The 19,830-nt window shown below is 52.0% G+C and overlaps 1 protein-coding gene across 1 annotated transcript; it reads left to right on the top strand.

The window, feature by feature from the left end:
- Positions 1-12,010: 12,010 nt before the first annotated feature.
- On the top strand, positions 12,011-15,095 carry LOC121107673 (maestro heat-like repeat-containing protein family member 7). The gene is made up of 9 exons (XM_040653246.1): positions 12,011-12,137; positions 12,644-12,717; positions 12,865-12,981; positions 13,125-13,204; positions 13,364-13,484; positions 13,687-13,776; positions 14,008-14,100; positions 14,315-14,492; positions 14,859-15,095. Exons 4-9 carry the CDS (start codon positions 13,146-13,148, stop codon positions 15,020-15,022), a joined length of 705 nt encoding a protein of 234 aa, XP_040509180.1. The 5' UTR covers positions 12,011-12,137; positions 12,644-12,717; positions 12,865-12,981; positions 13,125-13,145; the 3' UTR covers positions 15,023-15,095.
- Positions 15,096-19,830: the final 4,735 nt, after the last annotated feature.

Below are 19,830 nucleotides of genomic sequence, written 5' to 3'. Positions count from 1 at the left end.
CATACTCTCCGAGACAACGGGAGAAGGTGAGTGGGAGTTGTCGACTGAAGCGGCGTTGGGCTTCCTGGGCAGCGGCGGGAAGGGGAGTGACTGTCCACGGGTCAGTTGGGGCCTGCTGGCTGAGGAGCTTTGAGGGTGGGACGTCAAAGCCCACGGAAGCCCATCCTTTTTATCGTGGGCTAGTTGTCCCCTGCACCCGATCAGGTTGCCCACGGCCCCATCCGTCCCTGCCTTGAGCCCTCCAGGGGTGGGGAGCTACAACGCTTCTCTGGGCAGCCTGGTCACCACCCTCTGAGAAAAGAATTTCCCCGTTTGGCCTGTCTGAGTGCTCCCACGGCGCCGCTTCCGCTGCAATTGCCGTGCCAGCTGCCAGGAAGTGAACCTGGAGCTGGAGCTCAAGACTGGAGTGTTTGCCCAGGGCGGTCATTCCTGCATCACACAGAGGAACCTGCGTTTCCTACAGGCAAGAAAATGGAGGTCGTGCTGCCAGAGATCATGGCCACCCTGCAGGCTGCCACGCGTCAGACGTCAAGATGAAGGCCCTGTTTGTCATCCAAAGCATCTGGGCAACATGAAGAGGAAGGAGGCCAGCTCCATCGCTGTTCAGCACCGCTGAGGAGCTCCTGCCTCTCTTTGTCGATGTAAGTGATGCTGCTGTGGGAGGCAGAGCCCTTGCAGGGTGCGCTCTGCAGTGCCAGCGCCTCTGGCCCGGCTGTGTGGGCCGCACTGGCACTCGCACTGGGCCTTCCGCCCCCGCTCGCTCCTCCTGGGGCTCCTTCCGGGCAGGGAAACAGCTGTGGGCCCTCGGAGAGCCCTGTGCCCAGCATCTGCTCCCGCAGTTTGCTTCCGGCCCTTCATGCCCTCATCCGCTCGCCTGTGCAAGGCCAGCCCAGGCCTGGTCCCCCGCCCGGATGCAGGAAGGGTGGAGGCCTGCAGGCGCTGCGTGCCATGGGAGGCGGTGTGAAGGCGGGTCCGCCTCCTCGTGCTAAAATTCTCTGCCTCTCTCCCAGGAGTCGAGCGCCGTGCGGGTGTCCCTCCATCCGTCTCTACAGAGACATGGTGCAGGCCGTTGTCTGGTGCCACCGGAGAGAATGACGTGGACGGTGCGCAGGGGTCCTGGTCCCCACTGCTCTTTCCGATGAAGCGATGAGAACCAGGACGTGGCCCAGGTACAGGTTTTCCGTCCCACCAAGGGCGCGGTGACACCGTTTGGGTGCTCTGGGTGCCAGGGCCCTTGGCTGCTGCCCGAGCCCTGAGGAACGCCCAGCTCCCTGCTGCTCCTCACAGCGGTGGCAGGGGGAGGTTCCCGCTTCCACAGCCTGGGCTCAGAGTCTCTGATACGCGCAGCCTGGGCGTGAGGGCCTGGGACAGAGCCAGTCTGGGAGCCCAGCGTCGTGCTGGGGACGGCCACGGAGGGGCTGCTGGCTCCGTGTCTCTGTGTAGCCATCTCGCGCCCAGCCCGCATTCTGTTCCCCCTTCCCACAGCACGCTGGGAAAAGGCTCCCGGCCCTGCAAGAGGAGGGCATGCCGGCTCTCCTTCCTCGGCCACAGTGCCATCAAAAAAAAAAGATCCCAGCTTCTGCTTCCCTGCAGGTTCCGGGAGGAGCCGTTGTACAAACGGCCATCTCACTGTCCTGGAACGACCTCCGGGAGCTGGCTGAGAAACAGGAGACGTGGAGGAATCGCGGAGTGCTTTGGTAAGGAGAAGCCCGGAGCCCCAGGCCAACAGGACAGCGCGGGAGTGGGAAGCGTCTGCAATGCCCATGTTCTTGTTCTCTCCAGGTGCATTCAGCGGGACCAGAGCAGTGGCCAGAGGAATACCTTCAGCAGAGCCAGCCCTACCTGCAGGACCCTCAGGGGGCCTTGCGAGAGGAGGCCGTGAGGTTCACATTGGTGAGCCACAGCCCCTTTGCCCCTCTCTTTGGCAGTGCTTGGCGGTCCGCAGGCCACTGCCCTGTGGCCTCAAGAGCCCCTTGAGTGGGTCCCAGGGCCCCGGTGTCCTTGCTCAGGCCCCCCTCGTCCACTCTCGCTGCTGGGGGAGCAGTGCGGTTCTGCTGCTGCTGGGAGCAAGATCCTGACGGGTGCTCTGTGCCTAGGGCTTGCTGCGCGCTACTCAAGGGACCAGAGCGAGGAGAAGCTAGAGGACATCATCAGGGTAAGTGAGGGCTGTGGTGTGTGTGCTGAAGCTTGGGGCAGAGATCCCCCGTGCCTTGCTCTCCTCCAAGGAATTCTTGGGGCTGAGGGACGATTCGGAGCCATAGAATCCTAAAAGGTTGGCTTTCAAGCGACCTTCAGATCACAGAACCGTGGAATCCTAGAGTGATTGGTTGGAAGGGACCTGAAAGATCGTGCAGCCATGGGATCCTAGAATATTCATTGGAAGGGAAGCTCAAAGATCATACAAGCCTGAAATCCCAGAGTGGTAGAATGGTTACGGTGGAAGGGACGTTAAAGGCCACCCAGTTCCAAGCCCCTGCTGTTGTCCTGGATGCCCCCCGTTGGATCAGGGCTGCCCTGGGCCCCATCCAACCTGGCCTTGAGCAGCTCCGGGATTGGGGAGCCCCATGTTTTCTGGGCTGCCTGCGCCAGGGCCTCCCTGCCCTCTAGGAAAGAACTTCCTCCTAAGTCCGAGTCAAGGAAAGGGCAGCAAGGCTGATATTGTGGTGGGAGCCCAAGCACGATGAAGAGGGGATGAGATCTCCTACAAGCAGCTAGGAGAAGTTTCACTGGGGAAGTCAGTGTTCCCTACGTCTGCTGGAAGTTGAACACCTGGGAGGAAACAGCCGGGGAGATTCCTGGAGCGTGTGACGGAGACCCTCCTTTGCAGGATGTGTGAGGGAGTGAAGGGAGTGAAGGGAGAGATGAAGCTCTGCAGCTTGCTTCATCTCTGCTCTGTTTTCTTCGTACTGTTGCAGCCCTCATGCCTTTGGCCAGTGACGCGGAGAGCTCAGTCCATGCTTGGCAGCTCAGACCACACTGATCCCTCAGGACAGCCCGAGTGACAGCGACGTCACGACTGAGCGCTGCGAGCGCTGTGCTGTCTGTTCTCTTGAGCTTGCAACGACTCCTCTGACAGCTCTGTCCCTCAGAGTAGGCACAGCAAACCCAGTGCCCTGCTGCCCTTCACACCGGGACATCCCTGCGCGTGCTCAGCAGGCACCCCATTCCTGGCCTCTGTTCCTGGCTTGCAGGACAGCACAGCCGCATTCCTTTTGTATATGCATGTTTTAATAAAATCTTTTTTAATATTCATATTTGTGGGCAACAATCCGATACAACTTGCAGGATATTTGTCCTTTTCTCCTTGAACTCATGCAGCAGTGTCTGTTCCATGGAGTGGTTGCAATTTGAAAGAGTTTCTCGTGGTGCTCATCAAGATTTGGATCTAGGTTTGCTCTTGGGTTCTCCCAGGGGAGATCATGCTGAGCCAAGCTGGTAGCTTTCTCGGATGTCACCAGTGGCTGGGCAGATGGGCAGAGAGCAGGAGGTTGCGTACCTCGTCTTCAGCAAGCTCAGCTGGCTGTCATCAGTGGTGCTGAGTCTGGCTGGCGGCCTGCGAGTATCGTGCTAGGGCCTTTGGACTGCCCGCGTTGCAGCTGAGCCTCACACCTCCTGGCTGCAGTGCTGCTGCTGTGTATCCCTGCACTGGTCCCTGCTGGAGCGAAACCCACAGAGAGGAGGAGCAGAGAAGCTACAGCCCACCTCATGAGCTTCTGATGTCTTCTAGTGTAAGGTTTGTAGTGTACAGCAAAAAGCTGTGACTCATTTTTCACACATGCTCGTCCAAATGCAACAGATGAAAGAAACAATTTGGCACAGTACACAGACGTCTGCAGGTATGCTGAGAATCAGCAAGAAAAGTGAGCTCACCTTAGAGAACAAACGCATGCAGGGATTGCGCTGTGTTTGGTATCCAGTAACAAACAACAGTTACACTATTCTTACTAGAAGGCACAACCTTGCCTTGGCCTCAAGTTGCTGTTGTTGCGTTCTTTGGGTTGTTGCTTTTCTCCTACATCCTGTTTTATAGGTCTGTTCAGTCTGTGAAAGCCACTGGAGGACTATCAAAGGTTGTTTCATAAAATAATAACAAACAAACAAACCAAACACCAGCAACAAAAAACCCACCTCTGAACCGCATGAGAGTTTTGAAAAAGACCTCAGAAAACACGAAGGCACGGGACTTAGGTGACGGGTAATGGAAAGAAAAAGCTGCAGCTCACTGGCCTAAAAGACTACGTATATTCCTTCTGCCCCGACCTCGCTACTGACCACCATATTGTCTATCTATACCTAGGGGGGAAAAGGGATGTGCTACATATCTTTTAAGATGCATTTGATCTAGGGATGTATGCGTAAAGTACTCTCCCCAATTATGCCAAGTACAGAACGGTACGCAATTAAAAGCTTTGCAGAAAAGAAGTCGAGTGTGTTTGAGTGAGATCACACGCACGGCCGGGACACGCGGGGGATCAGGCCCCGAGATGGGAATGGTTCCCGAGAGGCAGGCCTGCTGAGGCAACCTGATCTCCTTCTAGATGGGAGTGCCTCAGGGCAACAGTAACCTTGGATCGCGTACTGAATGGTCCAAGGCTGTGCCTCTACACTCCAAAAGGATCATTCCCTACTTCACTGTGATTTGCTTACTGGCCACTCGGGGCCGACAGGAGATGCAGTCCACAGCCAGCTCTCAGGCCAGTTGGACGGCCACGGACCTAACGATTGCTAAGGCTGAACGCACTAGCTGTCTGGTACCTGAAGTTTTACATGTGTGTTCTTTTCCAGTCACAACCGCGTGGAGAAGCGCTCGCAGGACGACTGAGGCTGTAAGCGAGAGAGCACAGCTGCCCAAGCAGCGATGTCGAGGCTGCCACGGACCTCCTGCAAAAATGACCAAGGCAGAGGAGGGAGGGATCCTGCCAGGCACATTATTTAGTGGTAGGAATAGAATGTGTTTTCTGCATTAGATGTGGAAAAGGGAATTAGGGATATCAACGAGGAAGATCCTATTTTCCTTCTGCAACTATGACGTTAGCCTCCTTTGTTAGCCCTCTTGCACACACTGCCAAATTACTGATCAGGGCCAAAATGACTGCAGACACACACCAATATGATTAGCAGTAAAATGGCGTCTATTCACTACTAAGACTAGGCTTTAAGTAGTTTTACTTGAGCTCTCGTGCCCTGTCCTGATTCAGCCGACTGGATCTTAGCCCCTTACTCAATTCCTTATTTGGCTCCTTATTGTCTCCTTCATTCCTTCGCCTTCCTTATCTTGTTTACTTCGTTAGCAAGGACTGTCTGTCTGAGCACACAGCACCCTTTCACTGTGCTTAGGGATAGGCCTATCCCATACAGCAGCCTATCTCCGTCAAGCGCCTACTACAACATCTCCCCCTTCCCTAGCTAAATGTTCCTTACGCGTGCCTAACCCGTACATCGCGAAGCAACGCCCTAAGAAGCCTATCTTAAATATATTTCACAGCCTATTATTCCTACTATCTTTCTACTGCATCCTTAAGCAAACATCGAGCAACAGAGAATCCTTGTCCTGTGCTCTGCCAAGCATTGCCCCGTTACGCACGAACGCAACAACCTAAACCCTTTCTACAACCTTTCACGCAGTCTATGAACTCAATCCGATGGTCAAAAGTCTTTTCCATCCATTTGTTGCAGGCAGCTCTGCAAGCATCCTAAAAGCATAGAAGACAGATGAATACATACAGAATTTGCAAAGCCCGTAGCGAAAACCTTAAGCAATTGCTTTAACATGACTCCATTCCCACAAACAGTCTGTTTCAGGCCAACTCCCAGAAGGGATTACTCTCTGTTTTAATCTTCCTGCTATGTTCTTGCTTCCATTGTATTGTTTTGCGACACTGCCTGTGATCGCCTAGGGACACCATAAACATCGGCAACATCGGAAGTGTCAGCGTTGCAGGTGTGTGCTCCTCTGATGAGTAGTATCTCGTCCCGTTGTCCGTCCCTCGGAGTTGATCGTGGAGTGCTTCGTTGCCCAACAAGAATTTCTGTAGAAAACTCGCCCTAGACTCAGTTTTGCAGATATGTTTACTTATATCTGTGATTACCTGTTTCACAATGGTACCCACAGAAGTTTTCCAGATTCATGATGTTTTAACTGCCCGCTTACCCCGACAACAGATACCCTCTAGCAATCCCCTTCCTGCAATCATCAGGAGGCCCTGACTGGCCTCCCCTGAGGGGCATGTGCTGTAACGTGGCCATACTGGTTGCATCAAAACAGCCCTTGCTGCTCAGCAACCTTTGCTGTTGCGGGCCCACATCTGCGACTATAGCTGTGGCTAGCCTTCTTAGGGTAGATGAGCCACCTTGAGCTTATCTAGACATAGTAATAATTTCCCCTGGGTATTATGCGTACTCGGCCGGCTTGTCAGCGATGCTTTAACATTGTCATGTGATTTCTGTCGCAGGCAATTCAATGATCCAACTGCCCTGTTGGCGGTTTCAGGAGATCAGACAGCAGCTAAAAGCCTGTCTGCGCAAGCTTTGAAAGGACTCATTCGGGTGCCCCGGGTATATCGTGGCACGGAGCAAGTGGTTCAGCCTTATGCGCGATTTATTAAACGCTTCCACCATTGCATCTGTGGCCGCTATTTTCTCCCCTGGCTTAGTCTCGCTGCTGGCCTGGTCGAAGCACAATGCCACGGACCCTCCCTGAAAGCTGCTGTATGCCGGTCCCACCAGGGAGCGGCCCGGTGCCGACCCCCGCCGCCCCGGCACGACCCCCCAACTCGGGGCCATCCACTCCGTCTCCCAAACGTATACTGGGACCAGCCTGAGCACCACACGCACTAAGTTTGTGATGTCACGGGGAGGAGAGGCCTCCGGGGCAGCCAAAGCCTGTAGTGCATTTAACGTCAGAGGGGCGATTTCAGGCCTCTTTTATCCATAAATTCCACCAGGCGCCAGGGCGCAACACCCCCGGGGTCAGGCGGCAACCCATTCGGGACCACACGATCACTCACAATCACACCGGAATGCCTCTGGAACTACACCCTTCCCCCAAAGCCTCCGATCTAATCCGATTCCAGTCCGTCATTGATCCCTCCCCCTGCACTCAAAGCACTCCCCTCTTTTCTCACTCTACACTATCCCTCGCAACAACCGCCCCCTGGGGTGACCAGAGACGGTAGGCTACCCCCCTGTCCTCCGCATGGGGGGGGATGGACCTTTCGTCTGTTCCCCTCCCCTTGTGGGCAGTAAGTTGATCCTGGCCCATGTATATCACAGCTTCCTCCGCCCGACCTTTGAGTCAGGAACACTACCTAATTCAGTGTAAAGGATACAACGTTCCGCCTGATGGGTCCGGATACGTGGCGGGAGACGAGACAACAAAAGAGAACGTTTGCTCTCTTGGTGTTTGGTCTTCTTTTGAACTGAGCGCGGTCGGCTTCACCCGGCGCATCTCGCCAACGGTAAACAGTGAATGTAATTGAGGGTGTTATGAATCGTGGAATTGAGGGAAAAATAAGTAAATGCCAAAAGGGTTAAGGAAAACACTGAGTTCAAGATATTAAAGTCTGTGATCTGCTCTAGCCAACGTAGATTGGTGCTGGCCTGCAGAACACACCCTCCACACTGCCCTCCCCCACCCATCCTTCCCCCTCCCCGCTGCAGCGGCTGATGCACGGACCAGATGTCAATGATCCAAATCGTTTATTACAAGCTCTCGCACCACTTACATACCTTCACAAGTTTCCTTTTCTTTTTTTTCTTTTTCTTTTCTTTTCTTTTAGACATTCCCATCCACCCTACAACTTTCCCATCCGCCTTTACATGTCAACAGAGCCCTCTACAAACACTCTTCAAACCGTTCACGCTGGCGCTTGTGCAATGAGAGCCGTGAGCCGTTCCTTCTTCTTCTAGAGGTGTCCTTGGTTCTCATGCTGTTTATTTTGCTCCGCAGCTGCTGCTCTCTGATGGTGAAACAACGGGGAAGCAGCAGGTGGGCACTCGACCAGCCCGGATTCCACTGAGCACACCCGGAGCTCTGCCCTTCCCTGCGAAGCCCTCCCCACCTCACCAGGAGATCCCTGGTGGAGGGCTCTCCGTTCCCCCCCGGCTTCTTTGCCCCCCGCTGCCCCCGAGGCCCGCTCGGGGTTTCAGGCCCTGCGTGTAGGCCGCGTTGCCACGGCGACGGCACGCCCTCTCTCTCCGCGCGCCCTTGGAACTGCCACCGCGGCGACAGGGCATGCGTTGACGACGTCGGCATAGCAACAGCGCCTCAGCGCGCAATGCGCAGTGCCTCGGTGCCCGAGCGGCGCGTCCTGTGGGCGTCATCACCCGCGCCCGAGGAAGAGGCGGCCGTGCCGAAGTCGAGCTGCGCTCCGCACTGCTCCAGCGCCGCCGGGCAACCCCGGGGCTCCGAGCGCTCGCCTCAGCATCTGCAAGGTGGCTGTTCTGGTTGGGGGAGGCCTGAAGGGGCCTCCTTTCCGGGGGCGCCGCGTGCCGCTCTGCGTTGGCCCCGCGGGGCCTCTGTGGCACTTCAGGGCCTCTGTTGGACGGCGCGAAGTTCCCTGTGAGACCTCCCCTCCCCAGGGACCTCAGTGCCCCACCCCCAGGCCCCCTTTCTGACCTCGTGGTTTCTGTCCCCGCCCCGTCCCCAGTCCCCCAGTCTGAGCCCTAGGGTCCCCTGTCTGTGCGCCCGCCCCCTCATCCCGTCTCCCTTTCTGCCCCTGCAATACACTGCCCCCCCCCCCACGAGTCTTCCTGTTCTGACTTGGAGAGTCTCCCTTACCCCCCATTCCCCATTCTGACCACTGAAATGCCCTGTCGCCCCCAGGTCCCCGTAGTCTGACCCTTAGAGGCCCCCCATCCTGATCGCTAGTGTCCTCTGTCCCATCCGTGTGTCCCCCAGTGCCTCCGCGACTGACTCCTTTCTCCCTCCCACCACTCTCTCGATCTGACCCCTAGGGTGCCCCTCCTCCCCTCCACGGTCCCCTGTCCCCTTCCCCCCCCTCCGATGCCTGAGATAATGAAGTGGACTACTATGGAAAAAGGCATCGTTACTTGCGAGAACGTGCCGCGGTGGAAATGTTACATGACCCCACGTTTATTCCTCTAAATTCTGATCCCCATTCAAATTCCAATCCAAACCGAGACCGTCATCCCGAGAGAGTCAGGTGTACACCGGATATGTGGTGTATATTCACAAGATCTGCCCCCGGTGAGTACGGCGTACGTTAGCAGCAATGTATGGCAGAGGGCAAGAAGAGCCCTTTTGAATGAACTGATTACTAGCTCCGTTACTTGAGCTACGTTTAACCCCTCTAACGTGCTTACGTTTTCAGCCATTTTGAAAGTAACTGAAAGTGACCTGGATGGAATAGAGAGTAATCAAGAAGATGTGATGGAGGAACTGTCTACTGTGGCTTCATCGTGACGAACCCCATGAACCCGTGGTGATATGAAGACACGCTGAATGAGGATCAGGATTATCAAAACAGCCTACTGGAGGGGCTGATCAATTGTTTCCTCACAGCCGCATCATCCGGTATCTCAGAATGCAGAGAAGACGTGCTCAGCGTCGGCAAGTGACAACGTAAGCCTATGCGCGTATTGCCTGTGGCGTTCCTACTGCGTCAGCACCCGAGAAAATGTGAAGAAGTGGCGAAAAAAGCCGCTCCTGCACTGCTCCAGCGCCGCCGGGCAAACCCCGGGGCTCCGAGCGCCGCCTCAGCATCTGCAGGTGGCTGTTCTGGTTGGGGAGGCCCTTGAAGGGGCCTCCTTTCCGGGGGCGCCGCGTGCCGCTCTGCGTTGGCCCCGCGGGGCCTTGTGGCATCAGGGCCTCTGTTGGACGGCGCGAAGTTCCTTGTGAGACCTCCCCTCCCCTCCCCCTCCCCAGGGTACCTCAGTGCCCCACCCCCAGGCCCCTTTCTGACCCTCGTGGTTTTCTGTCCCCGCCCCGTCCCCCAGTCCCCCAGTCTGAGCCCTAGGGTCCCCTGTCTGTGCGCCCGCCCCCTCATCCCGTCTCACTTTCTGCCCCCTGCAATACACCTGCCCCCCCCCCCCCCCCCCCCACGAGTCTTCCCTGTTCTGACTTGGAGAGTCTCCCTACCCCCCATTCCCCATTCTGACCACTGAAATGCCCCTGTCGCCCCGGGTCCCCGTAGTCTGACCCTTAGATGGCCCCCCCATCCTGATCGCTAGTGTCCTCTGTCCCTCCCGTGTGTCCCCCCAGTGCCTCCGCACTGACTCCTTTCTCCCTCCCACCACTCTCTCGATCTGACCCCTAGGGTGCCCCTCCTCCCCTCCACGGTCCCCCCCTCCCCCTTCCCCCCCCTCCCTGCTGCAGCGTCTGATGCGTGGACTCAGATAGTGAACGATCCAAATTGTTTATGACAAGCTCTCTCATCACTTACATACCTTCTCAAGTTTTGTTTGTTTGTTTGTTTTGTTTGTTTTTAGCATTCCCATTGAGGCTGATTCTCACTAGCTCAGATGGGAAAAGGGAGGGGGGTAAATCGTTGAGTAGGTGTGTCTTCCATTCAGCAGGAGCTGCACCTGATGGGATTCTAGTTCTTGTAGACTAAGCCCTGACAGATCCTTGGATACTTAAAGCTGTTGTGATGCTTTACCACATGGTTCAGAAACTCAGACTGGAATATCTCATTGGCCAGTGCTGAACAATGACATTTCAAACCCCACACGTTCATTTGGGATTGAATTAAATTGGGATTGGATTAAAGCTTTTTGGAATATGGGCTGTCTCTTTCCATATAGGTGCTCGGCACCTTATGTAGTTGAGCTTTGCGACATCTTAATAATCCACTGTTGACTGTGTTACTTCTGAAAGATCGGTTTGAGCAGTCACACAGTATTAACTGCGTACGTGGACCAGCAAAGCAGAGATGGGATCGGTAAACCTGATGCAGGTAATGCCTCTCCTGGGCGCTCATTGGTTGAATGTCTCAAGCTCACATCACTTGCCGAACACTGTTGCTACGGTACAGCTCCACATAAGGACTGTTACCTATATGTTGTCCTTAGGTATGCTTTGAAATATCTCCCATATTTCAAAGATAGCCCATCCGTTCTGCTTTGTGCTTGGATATGAGGGCGATATGCCAAAGTTAGCACATCCGTCCTGTGCTGTGCTTGGCTCTCGCCATCCTATGCCTGAATCTCCCATGCTGCCCTATACTGGGCTCTCCCCACCCTGTGTACGTTCCTTATCCTGTGCTGTCGCAATCCTCCCCGAGTAGGTACACCCCCCTCTCAGTTTCACTCTATTTCTTCTGCTTTCTTTACGAATCAATAACATATATAACTGTTTCACAAGAGAGTCATAAGTTCAGTGAGGGCCTGGGCTACATACAAGAAGAGAGGTATATACTGGAAACAGCTGTCTCACAGGAAGGTACAGTTTCAGCAATGGGAGAACGACTAGATACAGAAAATACTGGAAACTTCTACCGCAAAACCAAAATGTACCTCACACGGTGAGGATGGTGAGGCATGGTAAAGGTTGCCGAGAGATGTGGTTGATGCCCCAGGCCTGGAGACTTTCAAGGCGAGCTGGACCAGGCCCTGGGCATCCTGATCTAGCTGTGGGTGTCTGTGTCCATTGCGGGGGAATTGCACTAGATGGCCTTCAGAGGTCCCTTCCAACTCTAAGGATTCTAGGATTCTATGCCCTGAGGCACGGAAGGATGCAGTATTTGGTCTGATACGTTTTGTTACGCTACACGTGGGTATAACCAGATGTGCTTGTTTGGTCAGCGTCCTACAAGCTGCTGAGTAGTAGAGCCGCGCATCATAATGCCGCCCAGTGTATGGCGTCACAAAGGGTCAGCACAGCCTAGGTGATATCCAAAGGGAAAGCCAAAGAAGGTTGCCAGGAGGGACAGCGACAGGGCAGGGCAGGAGCACGGGACCCTCGGGCATCCCTGAGCACAGCCCACTTCTCGCCATGTCACTCCAGCGTGCCCATAGGAGCCGGCGATTCTGCCTCTCCGTGTCCCCCCCCCCTTTTGCCAACTCTGATTCTCGGTCCAATGAGACGGAGGTGAGACCCCCCAGGAGGCCGAGGGTGGCTTGGCAGGCGTGGAATCCAGAAGAGGAAGAGGAGAACCAGGTGGAGATCATACGTCCACGTGAGTAATTGGTGGGAAGCACTGGGGACAGCAGTCATGCTCTACTCAAAGCTGGCAGCCACTTTTTCTGGCACCACCTTTTCTGAAACCCCCCTCCCCAGCATGGAGTCCAGCTCTAGCTAAAGGGATCGTGGTACCATGGAATCCTGGAATGGTTGGGTGTGGAGGGGCCTCAAAGCCCTCACGGGCCCAGCCCCTGCCGTGGGCTGGTTGCCACCCACTAGATCAGGCTGCCCGTGGCCCCATACAGCCTTGCCTTTAGCACCTCCAAGGATGGGGCACCTGCGGCTTCTCTGGGCAGCCTGTGCCAGTGCCAACCTCTCCCAGCCTGTTGGGATGGCTGACGAGAGGCTGCTGCGCTGGCAGGAGGTACCCGCATTTCCGCAGTCAGGCTCAGGGAAGCTGGCAGGATGGATGGCTCCGTGCAACACGCTGGGGCCATTCCTTCCGTCACTCCTTCCCTTCAGCCCCTCTCCATGGTGCTCATTGTTCTCCTCCTTGCTTAGGTACTACCATATGGGAGCTGTGGAGAAAAGCGGCCATTCTATGCATCGGTGAGTTTCTGAAGAGACAGGACAAGGTAAGAGCAGCTGCTTCCACTGTGGTGCCCCTGCTGTTCTCCAGGCTGCTGCCCTGCAGGCATTGCACCGCGCCCCACGATGCTTGGGGTCCTGCTGGCCATTGATCTCACCTTCATGCTCCCTCTTGTTCCCTCTGCGACCACCAGGATGAGCGACAGAAAATCAAATTCCTGAGCAGCATCTGCGTACTGTGCAAATGCAAGGACACGTCGCTCGACTTGAATACTTTCTGCCGAGAAAACCAGCTGGCAGAGAATGTCCAGGTGAGGAGATATGCACTGGGCTGGAGACGGGGGCATGGACCCCCTGCACCTTGTGTGGACAGGACTGGCACGGGGAGAAGTGAGCACGGACGTGGAACTGTCTTCTGGTGGCTGCCACATCCCGTCCCTCCTGTGTTCTGTAGGCGCTGATCGATGAGGAGGCCATGCACGCTTTGTGCTCAGTGATAAAGCAGAAAGTCATGCTGACCTTTGCTGACATGAGGTAGCTGCCCAGGCCCACATTTGGCTAGCACGGCCCCAGGGCAGGCTCCTGGTGGCCTCGAAGCTGGCAGGGAGGTTCCCTCCTCCGCGTGGAGGGCCATGTCCTCCTTGGCAAAGCCTCAAGGCACAGTGTCCAACAGGCTCCTCTCTCCCCTTCCAGCACTGTGGAGACAGCACTGGAAGGCAAAACAGAGAGCATCCTGAATTCCTGCTTCAACAGTGTCTTCTTTTTGCCTCCGGAACTGGACGTACCAGAAGAGGAGCAAACTCTCTACACTAAGGTGGGTGCTGGGTGAGCCACCGGAACCCCAGGTCCCTTTGGGCTGCTCCCTGGCTCCTTGTGCTGAGACCACAGGAGAGCCAGGCAGGGCAGGAAGCCAGCTTTGCTTTTCCACCCTCGTCTCTTCTTTGGGGATAGGGTTAGGATGAGGTGCCCTGCGAGGTGCCGCAGGTGCCCTTCTACAACTCTCTGTCCTCTTGCAGACCATGATTGCCATGAACGTCATGCTGCGAGCCTTGGTGCACAACTGCCCCAGCTCCAGAATGAGGGAGGAGATGTGCAGCATCTTTCAGGTCTGGCAGCTACGGAGAGTGGGGTCACTAGGAGGGTTCCACACCCCGAGGGATGCGCGTGTCGCTCCTGCAGTGGCACAGACCCTCCTTGCCCCAGACAGTCCTACAAAGGATCCCATCCCTGCTGCTCTGCTCTGCTCTGCTCTTCCTTCCCAGTGGGGAAGATCCCAGAGCTCCTGCTGGAGCCACGCAAGCTCCCAGGGCAAGTACCAGCAGATTCTCTCCTTGCAGGCTCTGCTCCACTTCTTCCACTCCCAGCACATGCACGTTCGTACGAGAGCCCTGTACGGGGTTTTACGGATGATCACGGACTTTATAGAAAAAGTAAGGAGCCAGGCACCCTCCAGCCAGGCTGTCTCCCATCCTCCACATCCCAGAGCAGCTCAGGGGTGCCTGCAGCCGGGGCACAGCTGGGAGCTCTCAGCAGGGCTCTGCCCCCAGACAAGGGTCTTTGCCCCTTCTTCGCCCCCGCTCTTCCCTCTCCACGCCCTGCTCTGCCTCCACTCAACCCCTCCTCTCTTCTCCTTCTGTCACCCAGGACTGGTACTGCGCTGCAAATTGCGGGTTTATATATGAGTCACTCATCGAGGTCTACTTCCCAATCCTGGGACAGCTGCTGGGTCACCTCTGCCTTTTCAGTTGTGGCCAACATGCCACCAGAGTTCCAGCTACAGATGCTCTTTATCGCCTCTATGCATTTGTCAAACGCGATAGAAGTAAGAGAAGATGGGTTGGGCAGCATCTCTGCGCTCCCGTGTCTGCTCGTTGTCTCCTGTTCTTGGGCACTGTTAAGCCTGGAGACCGTGGAGTCTGCAAGTTCCCTGGGCTCTTTTACTCTTCAGAGCAGCTTCATCCTTCCTAAGCTGCCTCTCGTTCCAAGCACCCATCACCTTTAGCTGTACAGTCCCTTTCCTCCACTCTCTTCTCCGTGGGTCCCATCAGGCTATGTCTGCTCACCAATGGTCTCCAACACCACGGGTCTCCTCAGGCCTTTTCAGATTAAAGCAGCTTTTCCCCACTTGCTGAGTTTGATGGCAAAGACACTGTTTCCTTCTGACTCTTCTGTGTTCCCTCCCTTTTAGGAACAGCCCTGACAGAGGAGATGGAAAAGTACGTGCATCTCCGGGAGAAGCTGCAGGATACTAATTTTGCATGCGATAACTTGTGCAGTCCCAGTGATTGTGCCAAGGTAACCTTCTGCCTTGCTGAGGATCTCGTCCACAGCATCAGCAGGAAATGTTTGTGAGCAAAGGGAGTGTCACGGCAGCAGATCCAGCCCTCCAGGCTGTCAGCAAGCCCTTCTTACCGACTGCCCATGCCCCCGCACCACTTACATACCTTCACAAGTTTTCTTTTCTTTTTTTTTTTACCCTGAATTTATACATGTGTGTTCCCAATCGAAATGTTGGCAACATTAATGGTTGGACTGGATGATCCTGTGGGTCTTTTCCAACCTTAGCGATTCTATGATTCTATGATTAATGGGCCACTGTCACTTCAGAGGCATATCTGATACAGCTTGAGATAATCCATGGCTACGGTTGTTTCCAGGTGTGTCTGCGGTGGCTTGCCCATTTTCCACAGTCCTTTCTGTGTTTCCTTTAGACTTCTGCTGTGTTGTGTTCTCATGCATGGCCACAGATATTCGAAGATATTCTGGCATGTCTTTATCCACAGACACAGACACTGCAAGGTATACCTCCTTCAGCCTGGACTTATCCACAGCCACAGATGCTTTTACGCACGCCTTTTCTAGAGAAGAGTTACCTCTGGCCACAATTGTTTGCAATATAAGTGTTCCCACATGGACTCATTCACAGTTCACATTCCTGCTGCTGCTCGGAGTTCCATCCTGTACACTACAATAGCACAGGGACAACAGTGATGCCCTCAGCATCTGCCAACCCAGGCTCACAGGTATAGCTGTTATCAGAACATCCCAGGTACAGCAGAGCAAGATGATAAGTAATTGTGCACCCACTATTAGGCACCAGATTCTAATATTCTGTAAGACAAGCATGCCTCCTGGCAAGCATGGTGGCCTGCCAATTAGCAGCTATGGCAACTGCAAAGTCTAAAACACTTCACACTCAGTCAAATCCGTCTTCATCTCTAACCCTTCATGCCCTATGATGGAGTCTGAAAGAGTTGTGGTTTAATCCTGGCAGGCAGTTAAGTACCACACAGTCACTCACTGACTGTCCCCAGGTGGGATGGAGGAGAGAATCAGAAAGGTAAAAGTGCAAGAAATCATGGATTGAGGTAAAGGCAGTTTACTAGTGAAGCAAATCAAGGCATTCATTCACTACTTCACATCAGCAGGCAGATGTTCTGCCAAGTCCAGGAAAGCTGGACTCATCATGCTTAATGGCTTCTTGGAAAGACAATTTTCATCATTCTGAATGCCCCTCCCTTTACCCTTCTTCATACAGCTGTCTAGCATGCCATAACATATCTCTACTTATGGAGCAATTACAACCAGACAGATTTCCACTAAGTGTAACAAGAGTACAGATATCTATTGCACATGTAATCATTCATATTTAGATGTTTGAATTCTCTTACCTTAGAGCAGAACTGTATGTGAGCCCACTGCTCAGAGACTGGCTGAGCATCTGTCAGCAAGTGGTGAGCAACTGCATTGTGGATCAATCATTTTGTACATTCTTCTACTATTATTAATATTATTATTTTCCCTTTCTTTTCTGTTCTATTGAATTGTAACTCTCTGAATCCATGACTTTTATTTTATTTTATTTTTTTTCTCTTCCATCTCACCGTGGAGGTAGTGAATGATTGGCTATGTAGCCATTGCCTGCCAGGTTAAACCACATTACTTCAAATCCATACACTTACTGCAGTATAAACTTTCTGGTTCTATAGCAAGCAAGTGCAACTGTGACAACCAGATGAGGTGAAAAACAAACAGACAAAGGAAAATAGAACTTGCTGCAGCATATCTTGGGTGCAATGTAAACATCTTCAAAAAAAGAACTGATAAACTGCAGACCATTCAACCTCATTGAATTCCCTTTAGTTCCTGGGAATATCACAGAGCAAGTTTTCCTAGAATACTTATGGTCACCTAAAAAAGAAGGTGACTGCAAGTAGTCAGCATAATTTTACCAAAGGTTATTCCCGACCAACCTATTTCTGTGATGAATTGACTGGATTTATGGGTGAAAGAACAGCAGCAGATGTTATTTAGCTGAACTTCAGTAACTCAACTTTCAGCATAGCGTATCTGCATCAGGACTTTACATTCTGGATGGATGGACTACTGGATGTACAAAAAGACTGAGTGGGTTATCAGTGCCAGACTGTTGTGGTTAATGGGTGTACTCTGCTGGATGCTGATAACATGGGGAATACAGCAGGGGTCTATTTGGGCACTTGTCCTGTTTAACATACTTTTCAAGGACCTGGAAGAGTTGATGGAGTGCTTACCTACCTGATTTAAAGATGATATCTAATTAAAGGATGGGAACAGCACTTAAGGGCATAGGCAGACTGAAAGAATTTGCCAATAGTGACTGCATGAAATTCAACAAAGATAGATACCAGTTCCTGCACCTAGCAAGGCATAACCCTGGCAACAACTCTAACTGGGAACTAACTGTCTGGAGAGAGGACCCCTGGGGTGAACATCAGTCACTAGAGTGCCCTTGTGGCAGAGCAGCTCAACATTATCAGCAGCATCCTGAACTGTATAAAAGACAACATAGACAGTAAATCAGGGAAGTGTTCATCACTATCAACTTAGCATTCATTATGCTGAATCTGCTTTCAGTGAGAGATTATACTTCAGATCTTAGAAGATCTCCAACAGTTTAATTTATTATATACATTCTACACACAGTAAGGACAGGGTTCATGTACCTGTATGTCATTGTATACTGACATTTCAGGTGCCCCTGAGCATCAACTGGCCTCCTGCTCCTGCTACACAGTGTTTGCACAGCATCAAGGTAGATGGCTTAATCTAACCAAAGAAATACTACTTTCTATATAATGTCATGTTCAGCACTGAAAAGGGAAAATAGGTGATGTAGATATGTTAGTCATCTTTTGACTGGGAACCAGCTGGACATCAGTCTTCCCATGGGATGTGGTGAGTGACTGCATTCACATGTTTTGCTTGGCTTTGTTTTTTTCCAGTCTTCTGCCTCTTCTTCACCCGTTAAAAGAGTTTTTATCATAACCCACAAGTTTGTTTGTTTTTTTCATTTTTCCTTTCTTTTTCCCATGAGAGAGTAGTTCATCTTTCCCATGCAACAGAATAGGAGAAAGTGCACTCCTAACCCTAACTTCAGTATAAAAGTATTTCAACATTTTATTTTGACACTTCACTTTTTTTCCTGAAAATTTCCGCTTTCATACTTCAAGATACATTTCCCCTTGATTCTCCTTTTTCTTTTCATCAGCTATTGAGAACAAGTATCAAAAAATAAATAATAGGTTGAAATATTCATCATCATGCTTCTCACATAAGTAGTGCTTTTTGTTTTGTGTTTATGTTAAAGCATGTTTATTACTGAAACAGCTTTTATCACCTTTATCATTTTTTTTTTACCCTTTCATCATTTCTCTTATTTATAATCTTCCTTATTCCTCAAATCTGAGAATGATGAGATTAATTTTACTCAATTATAGATAAAATAAAAATAAATACCATCAGCACAGCTTTCCATATTTCACCTCCATTGCCAATGTTTCTGTCGTCAACCACTCTTTGAATATAATTCACCTGAATTATTTTAAAGTCTATCTCAGGTGGTTCATGTTATATAGAGGGAATTCTACATAGAATTAATTGATTAAAATCTGTACTTTATCTATAGGTTGGTGAGGCTCCTATTACGAGTAAAGTTAATACACCTTAAAATGAAGCACACATGAGATTTTATCTGCCTGTGAGTGGACTGTTATCAAATCTCTCTGAAAGTTTCTCCTGCATAAAAAGTACTATTACTTAGGGACATCATCCCGTTTTTAATACAATAGGCAAAATATTTGGTCCAATTAATAGATGGAATTGGATTTTCAGATCCCAAATGGAACTAATTTGAAGAGAATTGCTTGTCATTTTCTGATAATCTCATTGTGTCTAAGTGAATTTATATTGGCTTTATGTGGCAAGGTTTTGAAAGTGGAGGACTCTAAGAATGGTCTCTGTGCAAAGAGACTAGGAGCTTCTCCCATGTTGGAAATAGCCAGTTCCATCTAAATCCAAAATGGATGCATTCCTGGACAAATATGAGCCCATCAGTGATTCAGGCAGCATCTCTGTGAAAGTATACTTTATAAAGGGCAAGAACTCCTCTGTGTTGAAGCTATGAGAAAGAAGACAGAGAAAAACGTGAGAAAGAACAACTCTGCAGACAACAAAGATAGTGAAGGAGGAGGGGAGGAGATGCTGCAGGTGTTGGAGCAGAAGTGCCTCTGTAGCATGTGGAGGACCATGTCAAAGCAGATATTCTCACTGCAGCCTATGGAGGAGTCCACTGGAGTGAACTACAGCCTGTGGATATCCCACACTGGAGCAATCCATCCAGGAGGAACTGTGGCATTATAGGTGACTCGAGCTGGAGCACTCAGCTCCTGAAGGACTGAAACCTGTGGAAAAATCCCATGCTGGAGCAGTCTGTGAAGGACAGCATCCCGTGGGAGGGACTCCAATTGGAGCAGGGGAGGAGTGTGAGACAGGAACAGCAGAGAGAACGTGTTATCAACTGGTGGCAAACCCCCATTCCCCATATTAACTGCTGAGCTCGATCAAGAGCTAAAAGAGTTGGAAACAAAGGTGTAAGGTTGAGACTGGATAGAGGTGAGATGTGGGGAGAAGGTGTTTTTATTTTAGTTTCTCACTATTCTCCTCTTTTTTTGTTAACTGGCAGTAAATGAATCTCCCCAAACCAAATCTCTTTTGCCGGTAACTGATGACAGTAACTAAGAGATCTGCTGGTCATCATCTTGAGACATCAGCTTTTTCATCATATTTTATCCCACCTTGCTGAGGAGGAGTGAGAGCACTTGATGGGCACTAGGCAGCCA

The sequence above is a fragment of the Gallus gallus genome, chromosome 27 (genome assembly GCF_016699485.2).
Source record: "Gallus gallus isolate bGalGal1 chromosome 27, bGalGal1.mat.broiler.GRCg7b, whole genome shotgun sequence".
In the NCBI taxonomy this organism is placed as follows: domain Eukaryota; kingdom Metazoa; phylum Chordata; class Aves; order Galliformes; family Phasianidae; genus Gallus; species Gallus gallus.
This window is presented reverse-complemented; position numbering and strand designations above follow the sequence as displayed.